Source organism: Pungitius pungitius, chromosome 17 (assembly GCF_949316345.1).
Source record: "Pungitius pungitius chromosome 17, fPunPun2.1, whole genome shotgun sequence".
NCBI lineage: Eukaryota > Metazoa > Chordata > Actinopteri > Perciformes > Gasterosteidae > Pungitius > Pungitius pungitius.
Window position 1 is genome coordinate 12,441,826 of NC_084916.1, and position 25,355 is coordinate 12,467,180.

General features: G+C 44.8%; 4 protein-coding genes across 24 annotated transcripts in view; 3 read left to right on the forward strand and 1 right to left on the reverse strand.

Moving 5' to 3' along the window:
* ppp1r9a (protein phosphatase 1, regulatory subunit 9A) overlaps positions 1–4,256 on the forward strand; it is a 35,229-nt gene extending 30,973 nt beyond the window's left edge. For 2 of the 3 annotated variants that reach the window (XM_037474383.2, XM_037474381.2), the window contains exons 16-19: positions 245–370; positions 755–778; positions 1,015–1,197; positions 1,618–4,256. In XM_037474383.2, coding sequence (XP_037330280.2) covers positions 245–370; positions 755–778; positions 1,015–1,197; positions 1,618–1,800 — 516 coding nt within the window. In that variant the 3' untranslated portion in view covers positions 1,801–4,256. The remainder of the gene's footprint in view (positions 1–244; positions 371–754; positions 779–1,014; positions 1,198–1,617) is intronic. The other variant, XM_037474386.2, reaches the window with a different exon arrangement.
* Positions 4,257–4,606: 350 nt separating this feature from the next.
* Positions 4,607–7,901, forward strand: asb4 (ankyrin repeat and SOCS box containing 4). The gene is made up of 6 exons (XM_037474470.2): positions 4,607–5,045; positions 5,598–5,897; positions 5,990–6,232; positions 6,315–6,562; positions 6,667–6,780; positions 6,958–7,901. The coding sequence occupies exons 1-6, from the start codon at positions 4,739–4,741 to the stop codon at positions 7,144–7,146; spliced, it is 1,401 nt and encodes a 466-aa protein (XP_037330367.2). The 5' UTR covers positions 4,607–4,738; the 3' UTR covers positions 7,147–7,901.
* Positions 7,902–8,707: 806 nt separating this feature from the next.
* pdk4 (pyruvate dehydrogenase kinase, isozyme 4) lies at positions 8,708–16,154 on the reverse strand. Of its 2 annotated transcripts, none has more exons than XM_037474481.2 (11): positions 15,706–16,154; positions 15,179–15,320; positions 13,977–14,048; positions 12,904–13,088; positions 12,103–12,192; positions 11,629–11,706; positions 11,440–11,516; positions 11,258–11,356; positions 10,853–10,966; positions 10,458–10,571; positions 8,708–10,164 (listed from the first exon to the last, which is right to left on the reverse strand). In XM_037474481.2, exons 1-11 carry the CDS (start codon positions 15,821–15,823, stop codon positions 10,012–10,014), a joined length of 1,242 nt encoding a protein of 413 aa, XP_037330378.2. In that variant the 5' UTR covers positions 15,824–16,154; the 3' UTR covers positions 8,708–10,011. The 2 variants fall into 2 exon arrangements, with proteins under 2 accessions (XP_037330378.2, XP_037330379.2); XM_037474482.2 differs by lacking the exon at positions 15,706–16,154 and adding an exon at positions 15,466–15,587.
* Positions 16,155–17,933: 1,779 nt separating this feature from the next.
* Positions 17,934–25,355, forward strand: part of LOC119219303 (cytoplasmic dynein 1 intermediate chain 1) — a 42,569-nt gene continuing 35,147 nt past the window's right edge. Inside the window, exons 1-8 of one of the 18 annotated variants that reach the window (XM_037474424.2) lie at positions 17,934–18,482; positions 19,370–19,495; positions 19,725–19,839; positions 20,638–20,782; positions 21,608–21,634; positions 21,764–21,805; positions 23,143–23,202; positions 23,483–23,598. In XM_037474424.2, the coding sequence (XP_037330321.1) occupies positions 19,376–19,495; positions 19,725–19,839; positions 20,638–20,782; positions 21,608–21,634; positions 21,764–21,805; positions 23,143–23,202; positions 23,483–23,598 (625 nt within the window). In that variant the 5' untranslated portion in view covers positions 17,934–18,482; positions 19,370–19,375. The remainder of the gene's footprint in view (positions 18,483–19,369; positions 19,496–19,724; positions 19,840–20,637; positions 20,783–21,607; positions 21,635–21,763; positions 21,806–23,142; positions 23,203–23,482; positions 23,599–25,355) is intronic. The other 17 variants (XM_037474425.2, XM_037474428.2, XM_037474430.2 and 14 more) reach the window with 17 other exon arrangements.

Genomic DNA, 25,355 nt, shown 5'->3' on the forward strand with positions numbered 1-25,355 from the left:
AATGGAACATCATAAAAATGAGGAATGTGCACAACCCTGATGTCCTGCAGTCTATAAAAAAGCTCATATACATTAGTTAAGTGTACTATTTATTGCCCGTCAAATATTAGAAAGAGGCGCATAGATCATTCTGTACGTGCCCAGACCAAAAGTCTTAAAGGAATAGAAGTAGAAGCCCTCCGTCTAATCAACTAAACTCTGCCTCTGAGACGGTCGTCCTATCAGAGTGTTTTTGATGTTTCAGGCGCCCTCTCTGAACGACGATCTGAGCGCCAGCAGCAGCAGCAGCAGCTCAGTGGAGATCAGTGGCCTGCTGAGTGAGACCAAGATGCTGGGACGCTCACACACACCGGTGCTTTCCTCAGATGAGGTAACGATATACACTTGAAATATTCGTCTTTTTTTTTTTTTTTTTTCCAACGGTAGGAATTGAACGGATCCGCGGCGGGCCGTGCATTTTCTACCTGGGCCTTCTGTGCCGCCTTACTATAGTAGAATAACCTACGACCCCCCCTAATGACCTCATAATGATGCCACAATTGGTTATTGATTGTTTTGTGTTAACACCTCATATTCTCATTAAAGTTAAGCAGAAGGTTACATGAAAGCTCAACAGACACTTGAATACGCCCGTCAGGGTGTTGGGTAATTAGAATACGTGGCCAACGTGCTTCTTAACAAAACCCACTCCTTTATTGTTTGCCCTGTTACCAGCCCAGTCTTCTTCTCTTTATTTCAATGCTGCTGCTCTCAGAGTCTGGATATGGTTGACGATGAGGTGAGAAATGTGTCCGACTGCATGCATTGCTTCATGTGTACGTTGCGTATAAGCCAATTTTTCTGTTTGATAAAAAGTCATCATTTATGGAGAAGAATGATTTTCATTCATATTCAGCAGTCGTCTGTCGGAAATGAACTTTAAGCGCAATATTGCACTATATTGAGTTTGAAAGATTTGCATCTCATCTGCTTCTTTTTCCAATTCTGTCTCTCCTCCGGGTTGTATGCGCTCAGATCCTAGACGAGGCACAGTTACAGAAGCAGTACCCCTGTCAGAACCACAGCATCGCAGAGTGGACCTCCCAGCAAGTGGCCCGCTGGCTAATGGGCCTCAACTTGGAGCACCACATCCCACAATTCACTGCCAGCAACGTAGATGGAGAACAGCTGCTACAGCTGGACAGTGCTGAGCTCAAGGTGAGTGCTTCATACACATACTCACATATATATATATATATATACTGTATATTTGATCAGTATCAGTGTGCATGTCAGCAGAAGATATATTTGGGGGAATTTAAAAACAGGGTTTCTCCTACGGAGAAGACAACTTTATTCTTCAACTTTAGAATGTCTTAAAATAAGTGTGATTATGTTAAGGGTTTTCTAAGATAATCAAAGTAACAAAACCCTGCATATAAAATCAATACAATAGAAATAATAGCAACAGTATTTTTAGTATAGTATATACTATAACATCTAAACTATCATGGGAATATTGGCACAAACAAAACCTAAATCAGGACTACAGGAATTTTAGGTGAATTGGATTCAAATCGAGAATCAATGCTTCCGACCAAAGGAGGAAAGACAGTTATGGGGGTTCATTTGTTTCAGGCCCTTGGAGTTTCTTCTTCCCAGGACCGGGCCCTGCTCAAGAAAAAGATCAAAGACCTTAAAGTTCTTCTGGAAAAGGCCAAGAGGAACCGAGAGAAAGTGGAGAAACAACGCGAGAAGCTACGGAAGCGGGAGCTCGCGCAGCAGCCGAAGGACGGGAGCAAAGAAAGCGCGGCAGAGTGAAGCGATTTGTTAGATCTCCGACCTCCGGCTCTCCTGTAGCACCACACCAAGTAGCACCTGGAGGAACAGAACGTCAGTGGGCCACACTAGGAACCCTGAGGGACGCCTGCTCAGTAGTTCAATGCTTCTGACTGGTGGGGCCACACACCCAACTGTCGGAGACCAACGAGTGACTTTTTTCACCGAGAAAATTAAACCAAAATATGCCGTTGGATAAGAGGATCCTGTCCCGTTCAATTGCCTCATTTTTCACCCATTTTTTGGGCCATTTAAGATTTAAAAATTTAATTTAGCTGTTTATTGCTGTAAACTTTGTTTATTTATTCATAGCCAAAAAAAAACAATTCTCCTCGTCCCATATCATCTTCAGAGACGTCTGAATTACCCATAAAAGCTCCCGGAGACGGCACAGCGCTAATACAGATTTGTAAGATGTGCCATTTCGATAGACCTACGCCTATCCCGTTCAGATAGATGGATCAGTGGAATTGCTCTCGTGCATTTGACGCTGACGCTTTGAAGCTGATGCTGCAGAGGTGGAAGCCACGAGGCAGTGCTCATCTCCCACCACCGGGTGTACCCACGCGGCTTACTGTCACTACCGAAGGAGCCCACCCTGGAACTTTCCAATAGGAACTAAAGGAGGGAACCCGAGTGTACTAAGGAGGAACAAACTCTCAGAACCTGCAAATACACTGGAAGTGCAAACACTGTAAATTCAAACCTCTGCACAGGCTTGTTTAACGCGCCGTACAGTATACGTATACCATACAATGTATGTGCGACAACAGGGACATGCTATAGTTCACCGGACTGCTTCTGATGGAGACTTCAGATAACATGTAATCATGGAATTTGTGACCAACAAATCCTATACCACAAAAACAAAACAAAAAATGTCAAAAGTACTCTTTCCGCTTGGATGCATAATGTTAATTTTTGACACCTCGTAACCTGCTTTCGACTTCTTTTTGTATTTCCTCTCACAAAGAAATAATACCCTGCGACTGCCTTTGTTCTAAAGGAGTAGAACCCCTCCCCAACCCCTTCAGTGTGAGTGTCGACAGTTTACCTTGCAAATGACTATAAATCTGAATATTATTTAGGAATGCTGCCATATAGACAAGTCGCCTCGGGGATGGAGGACAGACGCAGTGAATCTAGAGATGATCTAAAAGATGATCACGCCCGATACTGCTGGCACCTGATATATAATATAGTAGAAATATAGTTTTAATTTTCCTACTGCACTGGTTCAGTAAGACTTGAAACATGTCGATTTCCTTTTTAGATATAAAATGAATATACCTTTTGAAATTGTTTTGACACATGTACTTGTTTTAGGATTTTTTGACGCTCACTGAGAGACACGATCCCTGTGCTACTTCTTCGGCATTCCTGAGAGTCACTCCGTGGGTTTACAGTAACTACAGAGCACCGTGATCAAAATGAAGGCAGCTTTGGTAATAATTCCCTTTTGTCTAAGGGCCCTGCCTGGTGTACTGTTAGGAGCGAGACATATGGGAGGGGCTAAAGATACAGTTCATCCGTGCAATCCCACAGTAATACAGGTATCACCGATCTACTAATGTTATTATTTATTTATTTCTGTATTTAATGACTACTGTTTATGATAATTTATTCAGAATAAGAGTAAACTAATAATAAATGATTATTAACACTTAGCAACGACTTATCCAGAATTGTATGATCACTTCCTGTTGCCAAAACTTAAAGTTATTTAGAGATGGGTGGATTTTATCAAATGAAGGACTGTTTGGAGATGCTCCCCCACTGTGCGTATAGTTTTTCCTCTATAACAGCCATAGTGCTGCTCCAGTGCTACTCCCAATAAACTGCTCATGGTATGTTCTTTAGGTCTATTTTATAAGCCCTGAACCTTTCTGTGAATAACCCCCCCCCCACACACACACACACACACTTCCACCCCGCCCCTGCCGAGTCAGTCCGTCGACTGCACTCTTTTGACGCTTTTTTGTATGTATAGTGAAACAATGAGAGCAATATGCTGAAAGAATCCTAAAGAAGCCTTGTTTTCTATCGTGACAGTATGTGTGCACAGTTTGTCTGAGGTCTGAGGAGCTCAAAGGTCACACCTAAGGGCAGGATGTGTTTCCGGGTCGTTTTTTTTCTTCTTTTTTTTTCTTCCGTGTGCTTGACTGAGCAGCACGATGAAACCAACGTGTGGATGAGACCCTGGTGCTCCTGGCAGGCGTTTGAGTCATGTCCGGAAGGGTTTGTCTTTCATGTATGTAGAGAGCAAAAGGTAATCGCCAAACTGCTAGCCATGCTTTCCCTCTTTTAAAGAGCTGCTTTTTTTCCTTCCTTCCTTCTTTCCTTTTTCTCGTTACCTTGCTCTTATTTTTGGCATCCTGAAAAGTTTGAAAGGGCAGCTACCTGTCACACTGAATAAAACGTGCAGTCACTGTCCACAGTCTGCTGGTCTTTGTTTCTTCTTTTTTTCCAACTTTTATCTGACCTCTGTACAGTTTCCGTGGTATCAAGTGCCAGAGACAGGAATATATGCTGCATGCATCAGAACTGTGCAAAAATTCATATTATGACTGTTTCATTTTCTGTGGAACATCATGTAAATCTGTTATAATAGAAGAGAACAGGATTATTTCTTTGCCATTCCTACGGCCTACTGCTCTCACCATGTGACAGTCCAGTGCATGACGCCTTTCTCTCAGTGGTATCTGAGTAGACTGACTCCAGATCAGCCAGTCAGCTGTAGCTCTCCTGCCCCTCCCCCCCTCTCCTTTCTATTTTTACTCAGCCTAATTTCACTTCAGGCCTATTTCTTCCCTCTTGACGGCTCCCCTGTGCCACTTGTTGCCCCCGCTTCATATCTGCTTTTTTTCCCCCCTCAAACCTTATGTGATGGCTGGACTTACGGAGGCCTTCCAGGCTGGGTATGACTGACGCCTTCATTATTCCCATTGGTGCGTTCATCTCCAATGCCCTCCACCCTGTGTGGAGAGCGTTAGAGTCGATTGGTTTCGGAGTGCCACGCGAGGAGCGGGGCCCTTCTTTCCCTGAGCTCATGGGGGAGTCGAGCACCACACAGCTGGCTGTGAAACAGCTGAAACGGTTGTTCGTGGAGGCCCTGCAGGCCGACGACGCCCATGAGGTGATGCAGATTCTGCACGCTGGGAAACTAGACGTTGACACCGTGCTAGAGGTGGAGGACCCCAACATGGTGCTGGCCTCATACAAACAAGGTACGGAGACATTTCAACAAGAGCAATAAAATCCACACTGATATGCTGTATGTTATGTCACAGTATAACAAGCATTGATACCCTGAAAGATGAAATTTCATGCGAGTATCCAGAATAAAATTGTGAAGTATTGTGGTTTTAACCAGCCGTTAAGAAGGAAAAATAGCACCTCTTGAATATCATAACATAAACCTTTTGTTCTGCAGTTTTTCCAGTAGGTGGTGGTAAATCCCCATGGCTCCTAAAACTAGAAATGACCTGAGAACAGACCCTCTACACGAGCTAATATCACCATTAGATACTCCTGGGGATTAAACACAATGCCCTTATGAGGTGTAAATCTAGTGTGAGTCAGAGTTCAAACACTTGAAACACCTGATAACTCAGTATTTCTATATATTTTTGTAACAATCAACAAGAGAAAGAAACCAGCCTCAATTCGTTGGAATTGCTATTTCAAACCAGAAAGAAAAGCATAGAGGAAAGAGCAACAGTGTCAGTAGTCACTAGGAACCTGAAGGACTACGCAGTCGCTTGTTCTATTTGCTCCAGGCTACTGGCTCCCAGGCTACAAACTGGAGACGTCCTGGGCCAACGGTATTCACGTGTGCGTGATGTACAACGCGCTGGAAACGGCACTGGTGCTCCTCCAGAATGGCGCGGCCGTCAACCGGACACCCAACGGCATGACGCCGCTGCACGTGGCCTGCGAGCTCTCCAACGGGGGCTGCGTGGCCCTGCTCCTGGCTCACGGGGCCAAGGTCAACAGCGTGTCGCTGAGCGGACACACGCCCCTGCACTACTGCATCAGCAGGGAGTCCCTGGACTGCGCCAAGCAGCTTATCCTCAAAGGTCGGGAGGGGAAGGGGCCAATGGGTGGTTAGCAGATTCATCAGAGTGATGCAAAAAAAATATAACCTTTGCCCCTCCCTCCCTCCACGCAGGTGCCAATGTTGACACCGCCAGCCGGAACAACGAGGAGGACACGCCTTTACACGCGGCAGCCCGATTTGGCGTTCCGGAGCTGGTGGCTCTCTACGTGGAGCGCGGAGCCTCCGTGGATGCGGTCAACTCGCTCCAGGAGACGCCCCTGATGACTGCGTGCTTCTGGGCTTTCGACTGCAAAGAGCAGAACTACAGCCAAGATCACCATCTAGTCTGTCGCCTCCTGCTGGACCACGGGGCAGGCGAGCAGTGTCCCTTTTGCATTGATAGCCTCTCGGCGTGCCCTTTTGGTTTTTTTTTACGCCATTTTCCTTCGCTTCAAAGATCCCAACCTCAGAGAAGAGGACAACAAAACGGCTCTTCACAAAGCGGCCTGGAACTGCGACCACGTGCTGATGCAGATGCTGCTGGAGGCTGGAGCGGACACCCAGGCGATGGACATCAACGGCTGTGCCCCGATCCAGTACGTCCTCAAAGTGACTGGGGTCCGCCCCATGGCCATCCCGGAGCTCTGCTACCAGCTGCTGCTCAACCACAACGCGCCACGGGTCTACCCGCCCCAGTTCCACAAGGTACAGGGGGCGGACACCTTGTGTCTTTAGATCCCATTTCAGATGTTGTTGTTTTTTTTCCCCCTTTCGCTCTTTAACGGAATGTTGTGTCTTGTTTGGCGCAGGTGTTGCAGGCCTGCTGCGACTACCCTGCAGCGGTGGAGATAATGGTCAACTCGTATGAACACTTGAAGCCCACAAAAAAGTGGAGAGCCGCCATTCCTGACGACTGCTACGAGGTAGTTCAGCGTGTGCATTAAAAAAAAAGCTGTACACTAGTATGAAGCATGTGTTCAGCTCAGTAAGTAAACAGGCTGTAAAGCGTGAGAAGCTGCGTGGAAGTTCGGGGTTTTTCATTCGATCGTTCACCATCCGGATAAAGATGCGAGGTTCCTGTTTTTCTTCTTCCAACTCAGCGACACAGAGACTTCTACGACGCGCTGTTCGCCGTGTGCGCCGACGCTCCTCGAAGCCTGCTGCACCTGAGCAGGTGCGCCATCAGAGCCGGCCTGGGCGGGTTCTGCCACACGGGTGTGGCACAGCTGCCTCTGCCGTTTCCCATGAAGAAGTATCTACTGCTGGAACCCGAGGGGATATTATACTGATGACGCCATTTGTTTCCTGTCTGTTGACTATAGAAAAGCAAACATTCTGCAAGGTGGAGCTGGTACTAACAAGTGTGTCTCTTTATATTTTGGCTCATCATTCCTACAGAGGACTTTGTCTGGAACACACAGAAATCCCCCTTTGACAGTGCGGAAAGAAAATGATTGCAACTTGTCTTTTCCCCGAGTAGAACTGGCGCAACTCGTGATCTCACGACTACGTGGCGGCTCATGAAGTGGCAATCCACCTATGGAAAAAAATCAACTAAAGGGAAGGAAAAATGAGAATATTTGTTGACTGGGTCACATGGAAGCACCATCGATCCATAAAACGTTCTGTATTTCTCATCAGAAGAGGAACTGAGTGTCAAGTAAATACAATTAGTCCCGTCTCTCCATCACAGCGTTAGCACATACTTCAGAGAATCCCCATCTCCCTGGCAGCCAGCCTTAATGCTTCCTCTCAGGCTAATGCGCTAATGATACCCCCCCTTCATTTGCTGAACAAACACTTGACAAAGCCCTCCACAACCAGTGCTTTATTCCAGTTATTCCGGTTGGCTGCACATGAAGTCATGTATATTGACCTTTTTTTTTTCTCAGCCAGAAGTAGAATGAGGAATTCTCACATCGCTCAGAGTATATGAAGAGAATATGATATTCAGGGCAGTGAAATAGCAACAAATTTGTTTTGTAAAGCTACAGTGTAATAATGCACAGCGGTTTGTGCTGTTATATAAACTGTTCTTTGTTGACACAGCCTGTCCAGCAGCGTGTTATTTTTGGTGCAGGTTGGTACGTGCAGCTCACGGGTCGCTGCTCTGAAACGCTTTCGTCCGCTGGTTTGTGTCGTTAGTGGAGAAATGAGGTGAGGGGTCGAGGAACTTCAAGCTTTTTCTTCACCTCCAATGATACGGTGCACACATAGCAAGACGCATATTTTAGACAAAGATGAGTTACTTTTCTGCAAGCATTTCAGAGAATGTTTGGACATTTGCCGTTGGCACATTCTTTGAACAATCCGGGTGAATGTGTCATTTCGATGACCATCTTGAAGCAGCAGCCCAGATTTGCCATTCTTAATATTCTAATTGTGAACAGGCTGAGATCTGTTGGTCAGCATGTGTACCAGACACCTCCTTAAGAGGGAACATTGTGTCATTGAAGGGTCAGGCCTTGTTCCTCTTAAAATAGAGCAGTAAATGTCAAGGCACATAGAGATTTTATATTCTTAAATCATGCATAATAATAACGGGAAGTGGAAAAGAGGCTTTTATTAGTGGTGATTTCATTTTCTTTTCCCCTATCTTTAAGAACGAGCTTGCACAATGCTGTGTTTCGATCGTACCGGAGTAAACCGGAAAACAGAACTCCGAGGGACAAGCGGAGAAAAGCCAGGACTGTGTCCGCGTTTAGTGTCAGACAAACAGAGCAAAGTTTCCTAAAACAAGCTGAGGAGAGAGAAGAGGGGGGGGGGGGGAGGGGGGTGAGGGGGAGGGCTGGGACACAATGAGGGCGCTACCCCGAGTGATGTTGCAAAGAGCCGCTGGGAACAGATGAGTTTCGGGTTGCCAAAGTCAGATTTTTATTTTCCACATTCACTGGTCTTTCTACTGTGGCCACAAGGTACAGTAACACAACACAGTGTACAGTGCAACGTGTCCGTCGGAGACAGCTTGCAAATCACAACAATATAAACTTAGTGTTCACATTTGAATCAACAACGATCTTGAGGCAATTCTAAAATTCTAAAACTTGGCAAATACATATTATTAGGAGGTTAAATGTATGTTGGATGAAGATAACACTATCTGTTAGATAAATACAGCTTTATCAAACGGCAGTTCTAGACAGTTACTCTTTGAAAGCACTTCAAACTTTCTTGGAGCAAGTTAAAAATAAGTTTGTATTTCAGTTCTGTTTCGGTTATTACTGAGATGATCAAGGTTAATTTGGCGGTTTTACAGTTCAAATAAAATTATTCACAGTTCAACCAACAGATTAACTTCAAATACGTTGCAATAACTTCTTTTTATCCGTTATACTTCCCCAGAAAGGCACATCATCGTTTAGCATTCTGCAACTCAATGTCCATCACTCATTTTAACATCATATATAAAACAGGCTAAAATACATTGATGTAATTTTACACCACACACAAGACCAGTGCAAATTCTCCTCATAGTGTCTCTGAAACGCTGTGGTTGTATTAGAAATAGACCACCTTGAAATACAATTGTCTTTGTGAATCAATGCTGGAAGTCATGAATGACTGAAATGCCTACATGTCCAAAAGTGAAGGAAAATACTTTTCTCCCTTTGTCTTTGTGCTGGTCGTTGATTTTTGTTCTGTTTAACTCAAATGAACCTGCAGGCTTTTTTTTTCTGAGCCTTCATAAACATTTAATTGAATTAGCTTGTTGAGGTAATTGAATTGAAAGAATATTTTTCAGTCTTACAATATTAAATTATGTTCTTCATACTGACTAACAAAGTGTAACAGGGTTGTTAAACCTGAAAAGTGAGTGTGGCAAATAAGATTAATACTTGTTAGATTACCAATAGCAGGCAGTAATCATCGTACAGTATAACTACATCAAATCCCTTGAGGCTGGTAGTAATAGTTCAGTTCAGTGATTTCGGTGCATAAATCAACAACAATGAGTTGTTGATTTATGCTTCTTTCTGTGAGAAATTAATCCACATTTGCGCGTACACAAGTCCAGGTCGGTTAGCATGCCTTCCCCCCTACTTACAGAGCGCGTTTGTTCATTTCTTCCGTCCAACGTGGATACTTTTCTTTTTAAATTCTAGAATTCTTCAAATTAAACTACATAAAGAGTGTCACTTCACTTCGGTCCGCCATCACAGAATCCACTTTTTTTCACTGGAAGTGCCCAGTTTCTTTGGATCCTTGCTGGGCATGCACCAGTCGTCGGCCTCCATGCTCGTCTGGTAATGCCGTAAGGCTGACTTGTTGAAGACAGGAAGCCTCTCCACCGACTCTGAGGACAAGGCCTGTGACGCGGAACAGAAGGCGGCGTATTAGTCCGTGTCCTCATCACACGGGCACGTCCCCGTGGATGAGAGTCAGAACCAGGTCAAGTTCATTCTGAGCTCCATTTACGGGTTTAACAAGAGACGGCAAAGGGCTCCGGACATGCAACACGTCTCGATTTATAAATCACAAGCGACACGACCTTTTTACACAGTCACTTATTCACATATTCCACAAACTAAGTGTGGGATGAAAGTAAATCTAAACTCTACACCAACTTGGCTTTAAAGGTTATTTTTTTGGGAGTTCCCACCTTCAAGTATATGACAGCCGAGGTGCCGTAACCCTCCATGGAGTAGAGCTGCAGGTCTCCCTGGAAGTACTTGGCATACAGACGAGAGATGGGCAGGCCGTAGCCAAAGCCAGCCTGATGGATCAATAACAGGGTCACGTTTAAAAACAGAGTGTGGACACCGTGGATGGGGTTTGTGTTGCAAACAGGTCGCTTATCCAATGGTTAAAGTTCTCATCTGGACTGCAATCCTCTTCGTGATAAGCTAATTTACAACATGCTCAGTTGTTTAAACCTCTGATTAGGGAGATTTACCATCTGGTTGACTTTTACTCCCAGTTTAAGAAGCAAACACGTGTCTGTAGTAGTGTAGCATGCTGCATACTGACTGACACTGACGACGGGTTCAGCCTCACCAGTGGCGCATTGCGGGAGTTGTCTATGTGGACTGGACTCGGAGCCGTCGAGTACATGTAGCTGAACAGACGCTCAATCTTCCTCAGAGGGACTCCGCCTCCTCTGTCAGACATCTTAAGATAAAGGAGAAGTATGTTAGATGCACGAGGGGTCCTCTTCCTTCTCTGGCAGCCGGCAACTTGTCAGCGCTTCATCGTTTGCCATTTAAATGGAATCTTGACAGTGTTTACTTTTATGCTAAATAGGTCAACATGGACAATTATACAGTATAGGTGATGGAGGTGAATGGCACAACAACACTTGTTGGGTAGCATAATCTTAACTCGGGTTTATCCCTGCGTTATTCCCTCTGCTCCATTGACCGGTTTTAGTACTAAAGCTGTGGTCCATCACGACTCGTCTACCTTGATGGTGAGGTCCTCAGTTCCCAGTGAGACTCGCACTTTGATGGGGGGCAACGTTGGGCTCGTCTCGTGGGTCTCTACTGTTGCTCTCATGGCGTTCTAACAGAGAAAAGGCAAAAAGGGAATGTAAAAATGAGCGGCGAGGAATATCATCCGGTCTTCCGGCTTGTTTGGTACTCTACCTTGAAAAGCTCAAACAGCATGTGATACAGATGAGACGGCACGTAGACAATGTGCAGGGGCTGGTCAGGGTTTTTCGCTGTGAAAACAGATAATGATAATGATAATAAGCAACACAATGAAATATCCAGGTGATTCAATAGGCAATAACTTTACACAAATTGATTCTGTGATTGTTTTGTAAGACTTACAATTGACTTCTGTGATCTCCATGTCCGGAGAGGTCAGGTAATATTGCTCACAAAGCATCTTCGAAGTATCATAGGCATCTTGAAAGTGAAAAAAAAAGACAAAAATGAATCCTCTGCGGTTGCTTTTTCCCATGAGGAATGAAGAACTATTAGAGGGGCATTATGATTTCTATCTAGATTTAGAAGAGGGTCTATTGAGGTCATTCATATCACAACGCTTTTTGTTTCCCACTATGTTCTGACTCCAAAAACATCAAATGATAAAAAGGTCAAACAGTCACGAGTCCTTAAGATTAAACATACAGAATATATTATACAAAGACAAAAAAACTATGGGTTTATATTCCACAGGTTTTAAATATATGAAACATCCTGTGTGTGTATGTGTGTGTGTTTGTTAGTATGTGTATGTATGTGTGTGTGTGTGAGTGTGTGTAGACAGCCGTATTAGCGCTGAGGGAAATCATTCATTACCTTTTATTACCTCCACGACGTCGCAGCTGGGGTCGATGCTGCCGATATGTTTGGGATGGGCTGGGTTCACACTGCCATCAAAGATTAATGCTACGAGGGGGAAACAATGCAATAAAAGTGTGTGACTGAAACAATGTACAAACCCAATTCACTGTCCCTACATGTGTCAAATATGAAGCACGTGGCCCATGAGGGGGGGGGGGGGCACCTCTCAGAGCACCTCTCCTCTTTGATCCCATTTGTCTTTGCATAACACCGCTGCGTGGAGGAGGGAGAAGGTGTGAATCTCTTTGGCCATAGTCCTAGATCTAATCAAACATCTGTTGTAAGCACCTCGAGTTCCCTTCAGGTCTGGGACCTCCTTGCCTGTCTCTAACTCTTTAGCATAACAAAACCACGGTGTTAACCCTGTCAATGTATAAATATATCTGTGCTGCTCTCGAACATTAAGAAGAAGCTTGCCACTGCCTGTCCATGTATAGCTGTTGCAGACCTCTTCTTCCTTGCAAGAAATAAACGGAAAATACAACTTTGATGCTCAAGAGACGTTACAACTGATTCCCAATTGCATGACAAAATCTTCCACAACAGGGAGCTCCTCGCTGACGCAGCCAAACACTGTTGCATCCCTCATTGAAATAACTACCGCATTAAATCGGCCAGAATGTGTACTGTGGCATTTGAAACCGCTCATAAACGTCACGAGCACTTCATTGAGTCAAAGGGTGAGGACACGAGGAGCTCCGGGTGTGAGCGACCGTGGAGATCAACTCACAGTCAACGACAGAGTGCTATACTGACTGTGCTGGTTCATGAGCATGCGCGTGGAGATCCGGCTCATGTAGAAGCGGTCCAGGAAGTACTGGACGTTCTGGTTGGTGACGGGGTCCACGCCGAAGGCGTCCTTGTACTCCACCACACCCTGAGCCATGGTGGGCACCACGTTGTTGTGCCGATTGCGGACGTTCACCAGAGTCTGTGTGAAGCTGAGGGCAAAGACGCGGCGTGCCGCTTGAGTGTTTCAGGGTCTATTAGTACGAGTACAAATCAGGGTTGAGATTTGAAAAAAAAAGAAAAAAAACAACAGCCGCCCACTAACATTTGCTGGTAAACTAGTGTCCCCAGTGAGCGCTACAAGGTCCGATGGCCACTACAGCAGTGGTAATGATGACGTATTAAACACTTTATGGTGAATATGAAGAAACAAACATTCAATATCAGCTCAATTTGTTCTTGACAGATGATACCTGATAAAAAACGGTTTAAAACCCAAGATGAAATATCAAGATATGTGCTGAGTAAAAGAGATGCATCGCTCCACACCAATGAACTGATTGCAGTTGCTGAACTGCAGGAACGGTTCCACTTGGATTTGGAACATGTTGGATTTTTGCGAAGCAGTGGAACTGAATCCAAATCTAATCTTCAAGTCTGACAGTGGCCTTCAGGAGCGCTTCAATGATGTACCAGGACATCAACCTCATCAAACCCTCGACTGATCTGACTTTGCACCATGATAAAGGAATGCACAGTTAACGAGTAATAACAGAGTTATTGGATGGGTATTAAAGAAGAACATTACAAACTGAATTGGTAACCAGCAGACAGGGACGTTAATATTCTCTGTATTACATTGACAGCATTAATGTGTATGGAAACAACCAGCTTTCTGCCATGTAAAGATATAGTGGAGGAACGCGTGTCCCCTTGAGCAGAGAATGGAGTTGTTTTTTCCTTCCTGTGTGTTGTAATCTGCTTCTCAGCACTTTTTGGTGCATTAGAGTGAACCCCACTGCTCTGAAGTATAAACAGAATGCCTCTAAGGATTACAGAAGCAAAAGGTATGCACTAGAAAGCTTCTTTAAACGACTTACTTTGTCAGGACATCCTTTTCATCTGGATCCTTCTCTAAGAAATCCACTATCTCCATCAAACTCTGGGAATACCTGTTGGACACAAAACAATGGATTCAACAAAACAAATACAAGAACGCTCAACTACATTTATGTAAAAGCATTGAACAACGAATCAGCACACAGGGAGCCTCAGCTTTACATGGGACACGATCAAAAGTATCTTTACCAGTTTAACCGCTGTGTAATTAGGCACAGAGCATTTCCACGTGATTACAATAACACTGTCCCTTCCGGACAATAGTAGCTTGTTTGATCACAGACTATATGTGGAGGCCAGTGGACCCGAGTGCCGAGCTCGGTGAGTCGCACTCAAGAGTCGAGAAAACTGGGTGAAAGGTGAACAGCAGCGTGGTTGGCTCTAATTTCCACATGGTCGGTTTGTCCCTTTAACCGACCTCCGGCCCTCACACTTTGAACGGCCGGCCCGGCGTTCAAACCGGATGCACGTCTTGAATCTGGCTATTTCGAAACTCGTGTTTTCACAAGCTTGGCTCGAGGAAATCCAGGCGTGACCTTTCACCCATCGTCAACAGCATGAGCGAGCGACAGGTCGACTCCTTTGCTGAGCTGTGCAGCGGACAAACAAAGAAGCCAGAGTGTCGGGAGGCGCGTGGCCCAATACAAACACCACTGAGGCTATTGTGTGAAGGCAGGAGGTTTGGTAACGGTTACCCAGTCTACTGGGGTGAAGTCTGCAGAGGAATGCCGCTTTATGACATGTGATATATACACACACACACACACACACATGATGAACAACCATGACGAAAGAATGCAGCTAAAAACAGATGTAGTTCTTCTGCACGTGCACTTTTCACACAGCAACGTGATGCATGGAAGCATCGTCAGCAATGTTTCCATAGATGGAAGCGTGTGACACGGTCATCAATGCATGCATGAATGAATGTTTGAAGTTGCGTTTGAAGTTAAAGTGATAATGCTGAAATACAAATGAATATACTTAATGAGGACAGGACTTAAATGACCCAGATACCGCTGGGATACAATAGGAATCCCGTGCCACAGTTCCTCTGAATCCTCCTTCTCATAATGCGGAGATGTGCAGGAAGACGAGTTAACTAAACACGAGACGCTTGCTTTGTTATAACAACAGTGTGACAAGACAGATTAGGGGGACAGTTGCGGCGTAGAGATCCCACCAGCTGATAAGGAGCTTCAGGGACGGAGTGCCGAGCAGCTTGTCGGGGAGAAAATCGATCTCCTTCATGATGTTGGCCAGTCTCACAGGAAGCTCCTGCCGCAGGAACACAAAGGAGGTCTTCTCACATGCATCGGCCGAGCCTGGCAGTCACAGGAGGGGACAGAGACAACGAGTGAAAAACACAAACATCCAACTGTTGACGCCATCCGACCAAAGACAACAACCCAGCAACCTCTAGATCTCAAAGGAAGCTCTCCAGGATTTCTTCTGTGGACTCCATCTGACCTTGTGATGAGGTTTAAATGAAAACATCTGCATCTGTACGTCCATCTGTTTTCTGCATCTGCATATGTAGCTCTATTTGTTTTCTGCATCTGTACCTCGATTTGTTTTTCTTGCACAAAGCCCATCTGATTGCATGTGCGGATTACTGGGAATAGACCGCAGCTGCCCTGTGAGAGTGCTACAGGGTTATATAACGTGCAAACAGTGTCCGGACGAGTCGATACTCCTCGAAACACTTACCAAAGTCAATGAATTGCTTCATAGACAAAGGCGAGGGGGAGAACTTGGCGAACCTCTCCACTTGTTTCGGTATCCCCGCGACGGAGCTGCTCTTCAGCAGAAACTGAGCAAACTTCATCTTTCCCCGTCCTTTGCAGACTCGGACCGTCGGTGTTTTTTAAGGGGTCAAACTGTTCTTTCTTCCTCCAGTCGGCTCCAGCTTGACGGCCGTTAGCTAGCACGTATTAGCTGCCCGCTCGGCCTCGCGCACAAACAGCCGTCGTTAAATCAACATGGTGGAAGATGCTGGTTGTGAGTTCTCCATCGTTGTTGTTGTTGTTGTTCGTTGGGGGTTTTCTCTCTCTCTCTCTCTCTCTCTCTCGAGCAGCTCCCTCGTCTCCAGACAAGTCGATCGTCTGCCCTTGAAATGCAACTTTCATACACTGAGCGGTGTGCGTTGTTGCTGGGCGGGGCGTAGGAGTGAGTGACGTCGGAGCGGACCAATAGGCGCCGGGGGAAGCGGTTGGATGAAGTGGAGGTTGACAACGCAACATATGGACAAGAACATATTTTGTTTTATTGATTGGTTTCAAATAATTTTACTATGAAAGCCCATTTCCGCTAGTAAAAAAACAAACATAATTATGACAAATAAAGTCATACTACTGAGGTAGAAATTCATAACTATTTAATAATTATCTCATAATTATCAAATTTTAATTAAGATACATGAACACACTCATTTAGGATATGTTACCCCATTCAAGAGAGAAATGGCTTTACCACAGATGGAATACTATGATTGCTTATTTGTGCGCTGGCATATAGAATAAAACCAATGTGGCTGATGTGGCACCTTCATTGAACAACAACTGGAGCCATCCGGTCAAGTCGTTAAAGATGGATTCTTTCATTTCGACTTTTCTAGCTCATAATTATGACTTTATATCTCTAACTATTTTTATTTTACTGGTGGAAATGGGCTTCCATATTTTTCTTCTACCAACCATTATCCAGTCAAGTCAAATAAAAAGTTAAAAGAAAAAGCTAGTGCTAATAGCAAAAACGTATTTGTTACTGATGACAGCATACAACCTCTTGAGCAAATAAAATATGAAACTTCTTGTGGTCTGATTTGACGCAAAGCTCACTTGAAATGTGCGTTTGGATAAAGACAAAATGTAAAAAAGTAATTAATGTGCTTTCCAAGAAAGTGGAAAAGAGCAAATTTGGCCTCCCCGAAATACACATGAGATCCGTCTTTGACATGGAGCATCTCTATGTCAGCAGTAAAATCAAAATTGATGGAGTTATTACAAATGTAAATTTGTTGTGCATCAATGAAAAAAACTCCAATATGAGCGATGCAGGTGTAAATGGAAGAAATGCCTTTGAGAATAAGGAAAGTGAACTTGGTTAATATCCAAAGGCCGTTTAATACACATTATGCCAAAGGTTGGGAGACCAAAAGTTGAGTAAATAGATTGATTATGCAAAGGCCGAAAACATACTGATTGTGTCAGTACTGCCCTATAGTTTCATCTTTTCCCATTCCTCTCTGGCTATTCCCCCTTGCCAAGCGAAGACCTCAACGTATAAATGAAATTGAAGGATAAGTCAGACCAGCTTTCAGTTTGGCACAGAGTCCAGAATAATTTGAATGAGCCCTTTTAAGACTCTGAATTTGTATTCACAGATGGCTCCAAAGATCCCGGAACAGAGTGTGCAGGTGCAGCAGTACATATCTTTAGTGAGTCACATACTAACAAAAGAGTTCAGGAGCATTTGTGAGTTTATACAACAGAGCCAATGGGCAATAGTGTTGGATATGCAGTGGAGAGGAAATCAGCATCTGCATCTGCAACTTTTCAGCAAATAATCACATGACAACGTAGCAAATGTATTTTTAGTTAAATAATAACACATTTCATAAGAAATAACCACACAATGAGGCCTAATTTGTCCTATGTGAATTGCATGCATGGACCAATGAAATGTGGCATTTTCAAATTTTCTCATTTGCGTGATGGTGTTTTTATTTTAAGGAACAGATTTTTCTAACATTATGTATATTATGAATGTAATCATCTTCTTGCGTACTCGCTGGTTTCACACTCCATTCCAGCTGGAGGCGGCCATGCATGTCTATGCTTACTAACTGTAAACAACTGCAATACACACTAACGAAGAAGATCAAGCAGTATTATAAGAAGAAGAAGCCGCAGATGGAGGTCGTACCGGAAGTGCCGCCCTGTACACAATCCACCCGACGTAACGACGTAACGTTACGCCATGCTGCTTCGGTATTCACCTAAAATAACAAATGACGCTATCTTTGAACCCTCAAGCCGTCGAACTGACGTTGCGAACCTCTTCACGTGTCACCAGCAACATTCAAAGAAGAGTCTCTTTGACGAGACTCAAACACGTGTTTTGTCAGTTCGGGCTAAATCCCACGCGCTCCCTACAAACGGCCACAAGATGGCGGCGTTGCAGCAGCGACGAGACGATGACAGTGCGTATGTCTGAGGAGGTGGGATTTCCTCTCCTCAAAATCCTCCTACTCCTCCTAGGGATGTGTCGGCGCGCGGTGCACCTGTGTTATCTACTGTATGGGTCATCATCCGCTGAGATGCTCCGCTTTGACCGGTGCCACCAATAGCCTCTCGATACGCGTTGAACGAGATATCCGAGGCCTCGACTCGCGGTAGAACAATGTGCTGATTTCCTTTCTCTCTTTCGGGGTGCAGCAGTGAGACAGCGTCTTTGCCGGGTGACACATCATTTATCTGGACAAGGTACGAGTGTTACAACAACATCACGTCAAACGGTCATAAATATTCGCTATATCAGTCCATAGTACGGCCTTAAACGCGTCACACAGCGTTTTAATGCGCTTTATTTTTTTTTTATTTTTAATTAACGTCAACGTTAGCTGCGGGCGCATATCCCCCTATCAATGTTAGTAACGCAGTTAAGAAATGTCTGCTTGATAAGTACACATTTAATGTGTGATACATATATATATTTGTGGTGTATTTTTTGTCATGGTTGTACCGTTGAGTTTTTTGGTTTTCCATCTAATAGCTTTAGCAGACGTTGTTTCACATCCAGGGTCAAGTGTCGTCTACACGTTTGCTAGATCACTGGTCTATGCAGACTGCTAACTACATTTAGGCTGTGAGACTGCTAAGTGTAAGGCTAGATTTAGGCTGTAAGACTGCTAAGTGTAAGGCTAGATTTAGGCTGTAAGACTGCTCAACATAAGGGTACATTTAGGATGTTTTTGAAGACAAAACTACATGCCAAACTTGGTATATAGCAATATATGTGGATTTTGTACCATCCCTATGAACCACACAGGTATTTTATTTACTTAAAAAAACAAATATTATTATTGAGATCAATCAAAAGAAGTGTCCAGAGACAGCCTACGCACACTTAACTAGTTGTGTACTATAGTCACACAAATGTGGAAATCCCTCCTGGCCCAGTGGGGCGTAGTGCGGACAATTGTCAGGACTGCCAGGCCGGCAAGGTTATAGAGCCGCTGTAGGCGGATGAATGACTGCCACACCCAGTGGGTTTCTGGATCATTGCTCGGGCTCCCTTGATAAACCTATTCTCCATAATACTCTTATCATGTTATGCTGAAACCTGAGCATTCTGTGACTCTCGCTTGAAGGACACCATGTCGGACAAAAGTGACTTAAAAGCAGAGCTGGAGCGCAAGAAGCAGCGCCTCGCCCAAATAAGACAGGAAAAAAAGATAAAGGAGGAGGAGAGGAAGAAGAAAGAGGTAAGGAAAAAAGTGAGTACATTCATACAACCGGCACTCGTATTGTCTGGTGCGTATTGTCTGTGCGTTTGGTGGCTTTTTGTCAGGCCGTGACAGGCTGAGGTTGTGTGTGTCCATATCTGCATACAGTCATCTACGTGTGTGCAGAAGGCTGGTGATTTTTGATCAGAACGTGCATGCCCATGCCTGCTTGTCCTTTAAGTCATGGCGAGTGAGCTGATGTTTTTGTAACCTGAAACAGTCCGAGAGCCAGCAGAAGAGAGAGGCCACTCCGGAGGATTCAGACTTGGACCGAAAGCGTCGGGAGACCGAGGCCCTGCTCCAGAGCATCGGCATCTCACCGGAGCCTCCGCTAGGTGCGTAAACCCTTTTACCCTCCAAGCATCTTCCGCTCTTCTTTTTTCTTGTACAAAGCAAAAAGCTTTAGTCGATTGTCACAATATCCGGTAAAGGTTACCTTTGACACCCAAACATCAAACATTACACAAATCCCCGATGACCTATCACATGTTTAATTAGCTGAAAATGATCAGTCTAACACCGCCTCGCTTGTTACTATTTCTTGTTGCCATGATCGTGCTTTATTGGTATTGTATTACTAACTTTGTAACACATACTATTTCATGAGGTTTGATCAGATAACCCTGTTTCTCATTCTACATTGAATTGTATTATATTCTGTGTGCATTGGGATTAAACTGTGATGAACATGACTACTTTGACATGTCAGTACTACTCTGTACTCTGTTACTCTGCAAGTTCATTTTCTCTCTCGATGTGTTGCTAATACTCCTCTGAAATGTAATTGTAAAATAAATTCAGTGAATTCAATGAATTCAGGGTTGTTCAGTGTAGGTGGAATCACCAGGGTGCTTTCGGCGACTTTTTGGAAGCACTGTTCTCTAGTGGTCTAAAGTTGCACCAACACCCTCAGCGCCTCACAACTGGGTCACTGCTGTGCCTGTTAATAGCTTAAGTTATTTATAATGCATCTACAAAAGAAGCTGAGTACAAATGTATGTCTCTCAATCCCACAATGTGTTTGATGCCCTGCCTTTCCTCTCCTTTCTTTTTAACATTTGTTAACATATTTTAACATATTTTTCATTCACTGGTTTTACTTTGTTGCAATTCATCCAATTTCCTTTGAGCAGTCCATTCTTTGCAGCCTGTAATGTCAGATTCATGTTTTTTTCATTATTTAGTCCCGACCCCTGTGTCACCCTCCAAATCAGGAAGCACACCTAGCGAGGCGGGGAGCCAGGATTCCACTGATGGAGCAGCAGCAGCAGCAGGCAGGTAGGCCTGTTTCCGGACCAGTGTCTGAAAAACCTCTCTTCATGACGACTCTCATTCAAGAAATGCTAAAGAAGTGAAAGACTCACGTGAAAAAAAGAGCAACCTGCGGCCTAATAATTAGGATAATGTGCTTTGGGCTGTGGGTATTTTTTGACACCTGCGTTGTTGCGTTCTTTCTTGTCAATGGCACTACAGGTTTAGGTGAGGATGGGTGAGGTTGTGTCGCCCCGATGGGGTTTTTCAGTGTGGCATCTGGCGCCTGTCACGCCGTCCGGTGTTTTGATGACCACTGTGCAGGTTGTTGCTTCTCACAGCGCTTAAAGCTTGAGAAGCAAAGTTTGATGTCGAGGTCAGTCTCAGCTGTAATCAGTCCTACAGAGGAGTCGTTACTTTGAGCCAGTACAAAAGGAGCATACTCTGAACATACAGCCCAACGAGGATGAACCAATTAGTTAGATGTAAAGTAGCCGATTTGAGCAGACAAAATGGCATCATTTCCCCCTTTTGTCACCGTCCTGTAATGTGCAGCCGCAGTTGCCATACCTGCTCCTGCTTTTATTCATACGCTCACACACCCGTAACCATCCACACCGGTGGAGCGACGAGTCACCCTTAAGTTCTGAGATAGTGGTCATCAGGCGCTTTGCATTTGCTTTTTATGGCATCTGATGGTAGTGGTCAGTGTGTGTGTGAGTGATGCCCTCAGGGGTCATTCGTGATTTGTTGTTCTGGAATGGCCGGGGTGGACTTGGGGATTAAAAACTCCATAAAGTTCCTAGCAGAAATAAATTATCTTATTTACAATCTTTTTTTGTTTCTTTTTAGCTTTTACAAATTGGATTTTACAAATAGGTGAGTTAGTGCTACTGCCTCGAGTGAATGTCCTCCCGCCCCCCCCCTTCCCCCAAATCCACCCTGGATGATGGCATGCCATTTTGAGCTTCTCCATTTGTGGCTGTGTATGTGTCTGTCCCTCCTTAGGTCAGGTTTCTCTAAAAACAAGTCCCAAGCACAGAGCTCAAGGTAAGGATTTTCACGTCAAACCCAGGAACCCCCCCCCCCCTCCCCCCCCTTCGGCCGCCCCCTCCTCTCCTTCCCCTCCCCTCGCCCCCTTCCTTTCTTTAGCTGAATTTACCCTCATGTGCACACAGAGAGACACCTGCAGTGTCGTAAGTGGTCTCAGGGATGTCTTCCCATCACGTTTTTTTTCAAGCTCCTGACAGCACAGTGCCACTCCGTTCCCTTCGTTCCTCGAGCCTCCTCCGGTGACTCCCCCGTCTGCAGCCCGACTGTCGCCCTTAAATATCAGCTCAGAGGATTTTTCTGTTTGCATGAGTTGAGCCACCAAAGTCATTTCAGCCTTCACAGAGTTGACAATCCGCTGCTTAAAGTGTCATTGCTGTTACTACAAAACAGCCGGTCTGTCAGTGCGAAGCAATGCCTTGCCACTCTCCCCCGGCGCTGTGTGGCACAAGCTGAGGGCCTGACGGGCACGTTCACTGGCCCTAAAAGCTATCATCAGAAAGTGTCCTGATGTCAGAAGCATTATCCTTTCACGTTTGGCAGATTTCATCATCCTTGTAGGTTTCAGTTGTTGCTTGATTTCCCTTCTACTTATTTTTGCCTCCCCCCAACGGTTACTGCAGATAAACTATGCAGAATTACCGAATTATCTCAGCTGTTCCCCCCCACTGATGATACATTGGAAGTGTATTGTCATGTCTATTGAGCAGGCTAGATCTCTATAAATGCATGTTTGTTGTGCAGTTGTTTGCAAGGTGTAAATCATGTTGCTGGAAAGATCGTTCATGGCGTTCACGCATCATGTGGCACAAGTTTGCATAATATGAAACATCAAGACACGGACAATCCCAGGAAATGGATTAATACCATGCAATTTGCAAAAAGTCGATGCCGAAGAGGATTAAAAATTTCGCAGTGCTTCTCTGCATTTAAATGCCAGCAGGTCAGATGGTTTTCCCACCGAAAAAAATTGAATTATATTGATTATTCCTCGTGTTCTGTCTATAAATGTTTTAAGTATTTTCAATTTACAGATTCTTGGCAGAACCCAATAAATCAATTAGTAGAGACGAGCAGAGATTATTAAATAAATAGAGCACATTAAAGCATCATGACATATAATGTCTCCCTGATTGGCCCTCCCACGCGATGTCCACTTATCTAAATGTTTTTCCATGTGCCATCTTTGCACGTTAAGCTGTTCCCTAGACGAGTGGTTCATGGGCGAGTGTGTCTGTGCATACCTGCGGTAACGCGCCGATGTCCATGTGTTTGTTATAACATGTCCGTTTGTAAACATGCATGTCCTCTCTTGCTCCCCCTGTTGGTGACATCAGGACGCTGCAGTGGGACGCAGACCCCTCTGTGCTGCAGCTGCAGGCTGATTCTGAGCTCGGGTACATCTTCCTTCTCTCTTCCAGTTTGCTGTCTGACAAAAACGGATTCCACAAAACATCTTAGTTGGCACTGCATGGCACTTCATAACCAAAACGCACATTTGAACCTCCATTCAAAGGCTTAACCCCTCTAATGATGCAGCGTTGTGGCGTTTGAGATGGTGGTTGCATGTTATTTGTTGCCTTGACCCTTAAAATGAATGTCAGTTGTACGGAGCACGGATCAAGTCCGTGCACGATATGGCTGTGGTAACGGGAACATGTTGTCTCCGGTACCCAGGCGCAGGATGCAGCGGCTGGGAGCCTGTAAGATCACACAGGTAGACTTCCTTCCCAAGGAGGTGGTGGCTTACTGCAAGGAGACGCAGACGCCGCTCACCGCCCACCTGTCTGAAGGTGAGTATTTATGCGTGTGTGTGAGGGACTTCTCTTGACGTGTCACACTCAAGGATTTAAGCTGTTTTAGGTTCACACGAAGCAACAGAAGGTCTCAGGTTGCAATGATTGACGTGGTTGTGTGGTTGAATTTGATACTCCTTCATTTAGCCAGTTCACAGCCTGTAAACCCGGAGTAATTTAAAGCCTGACAGATGAAAGTCACCCAAGAAGATTCCTGCTTGCCTTGGTGTGTGTGTTTGTGCGTGTTCTATACACACACACATATGTACATTTCTTTACACATTTGTTACAGACAGCTTTGTATTCTTGAAAAGAGAAGAGCTGTCATTCATTCCATCGTAATTTCTGTCTGGGCACAAAAATGGTACAAAATAAAAGATGTGTGTCCATGCGTGTGTTAGAGTGAGTTTGCATGCAGGGTTAAGTGTGCATACATGGAAATGTGTGCGTGCATATTTGTGTTTCCTCGCGCGTTTGTGCGCCGAGCAGCAGTTACTAAACACATCCATATGGTGAAGACGGAGGTCGGTCCCGCAAGGGACTTGGCATGACGTTAGTGGTTGTAAATCCAAGGCATATCGATTATAGCATCCAGAGTCGTTTCCCACTGGAGGAGAGAAGCGCCGAGGATTTGGACGGATTACAGTTGCAGTTGAGTTTAGCTTCAAGCCTTCAAGCTTTTACTCCATATGCACATACTCCGTTCATCTCGGCGTGCAGGAATGCACGAACAAATACTCACTTTAGATCCATACCTACTGTCAGACATATATGGAATAAACACGCACACACACACACACACACACACACACACACACACACACACACACACACACACACACACACACTCTATCATTTTCTCTATCTTTTTTGTTGTCAAGACAGCTGGCAGCCATGTGACTGTGAAGGGGTTGTACTTCCTGCTTCCTGTCATTATAATAGATGGTCTGGTGTGGATTCCACGGCCCTCCTCCACCAGCAGACTTCCACACACACACACACACACACACGTCTGTCCTGATCAGCATCCACGGCACGCCTCAACCCCCCCCCATTTCCTCGACGGACCCAGGAATAGATTCATTTATTCAACAAGTGCACATTGGCTCTGACTCACTTACTGGTACACACGCACACATACAAACACACACATCACAATCACAAACAAGCTTTTGACTTTTTTTTGTTAAAGTCTGCTCGTACAAGAAGTCTTGTTGTCAACTGCAGTCACAGTAAATGGATAAACACACACGTGAAATACACAAACGCACACACATAATAGAGCTTTTGTGAACTGTACAAGACAATTTGGTAAAGAGAATAGAACTTGTAAAGAAATAGGCTCTAATTAGTCTGCATACAGGATGAAAATGTTTTTTACCTTGGCTTTCAACCAGATTTTTTTGAGGTCCCTGAATGTGTGTACGCATGTGCGTGTGTGTGTGTGTGTGTGTCTGAACATCTGGAAGCCAGAGCCGAGCTGTGGAAGTCAGCAGGGAGGTGACCTTGGACTGAGGAGACCCTTTTGTAAACTGCCACAAAGCTTGTGTGTGGGGAAAGAGGAAAGGTGATGGAAGCACCTGCCTGCACTTCTGGCTCCCTGTTTGTTCAGGCCGGCTCCTTTTGTTAATTACTGAGCCGCACATGCACACACACACACCACACACACCACACACACCACACACACACACACACACAGCCGACTCCCAGGTTTGTGGCTACAGGTTGCTTGCACTGCTGCGCACATTTCATAC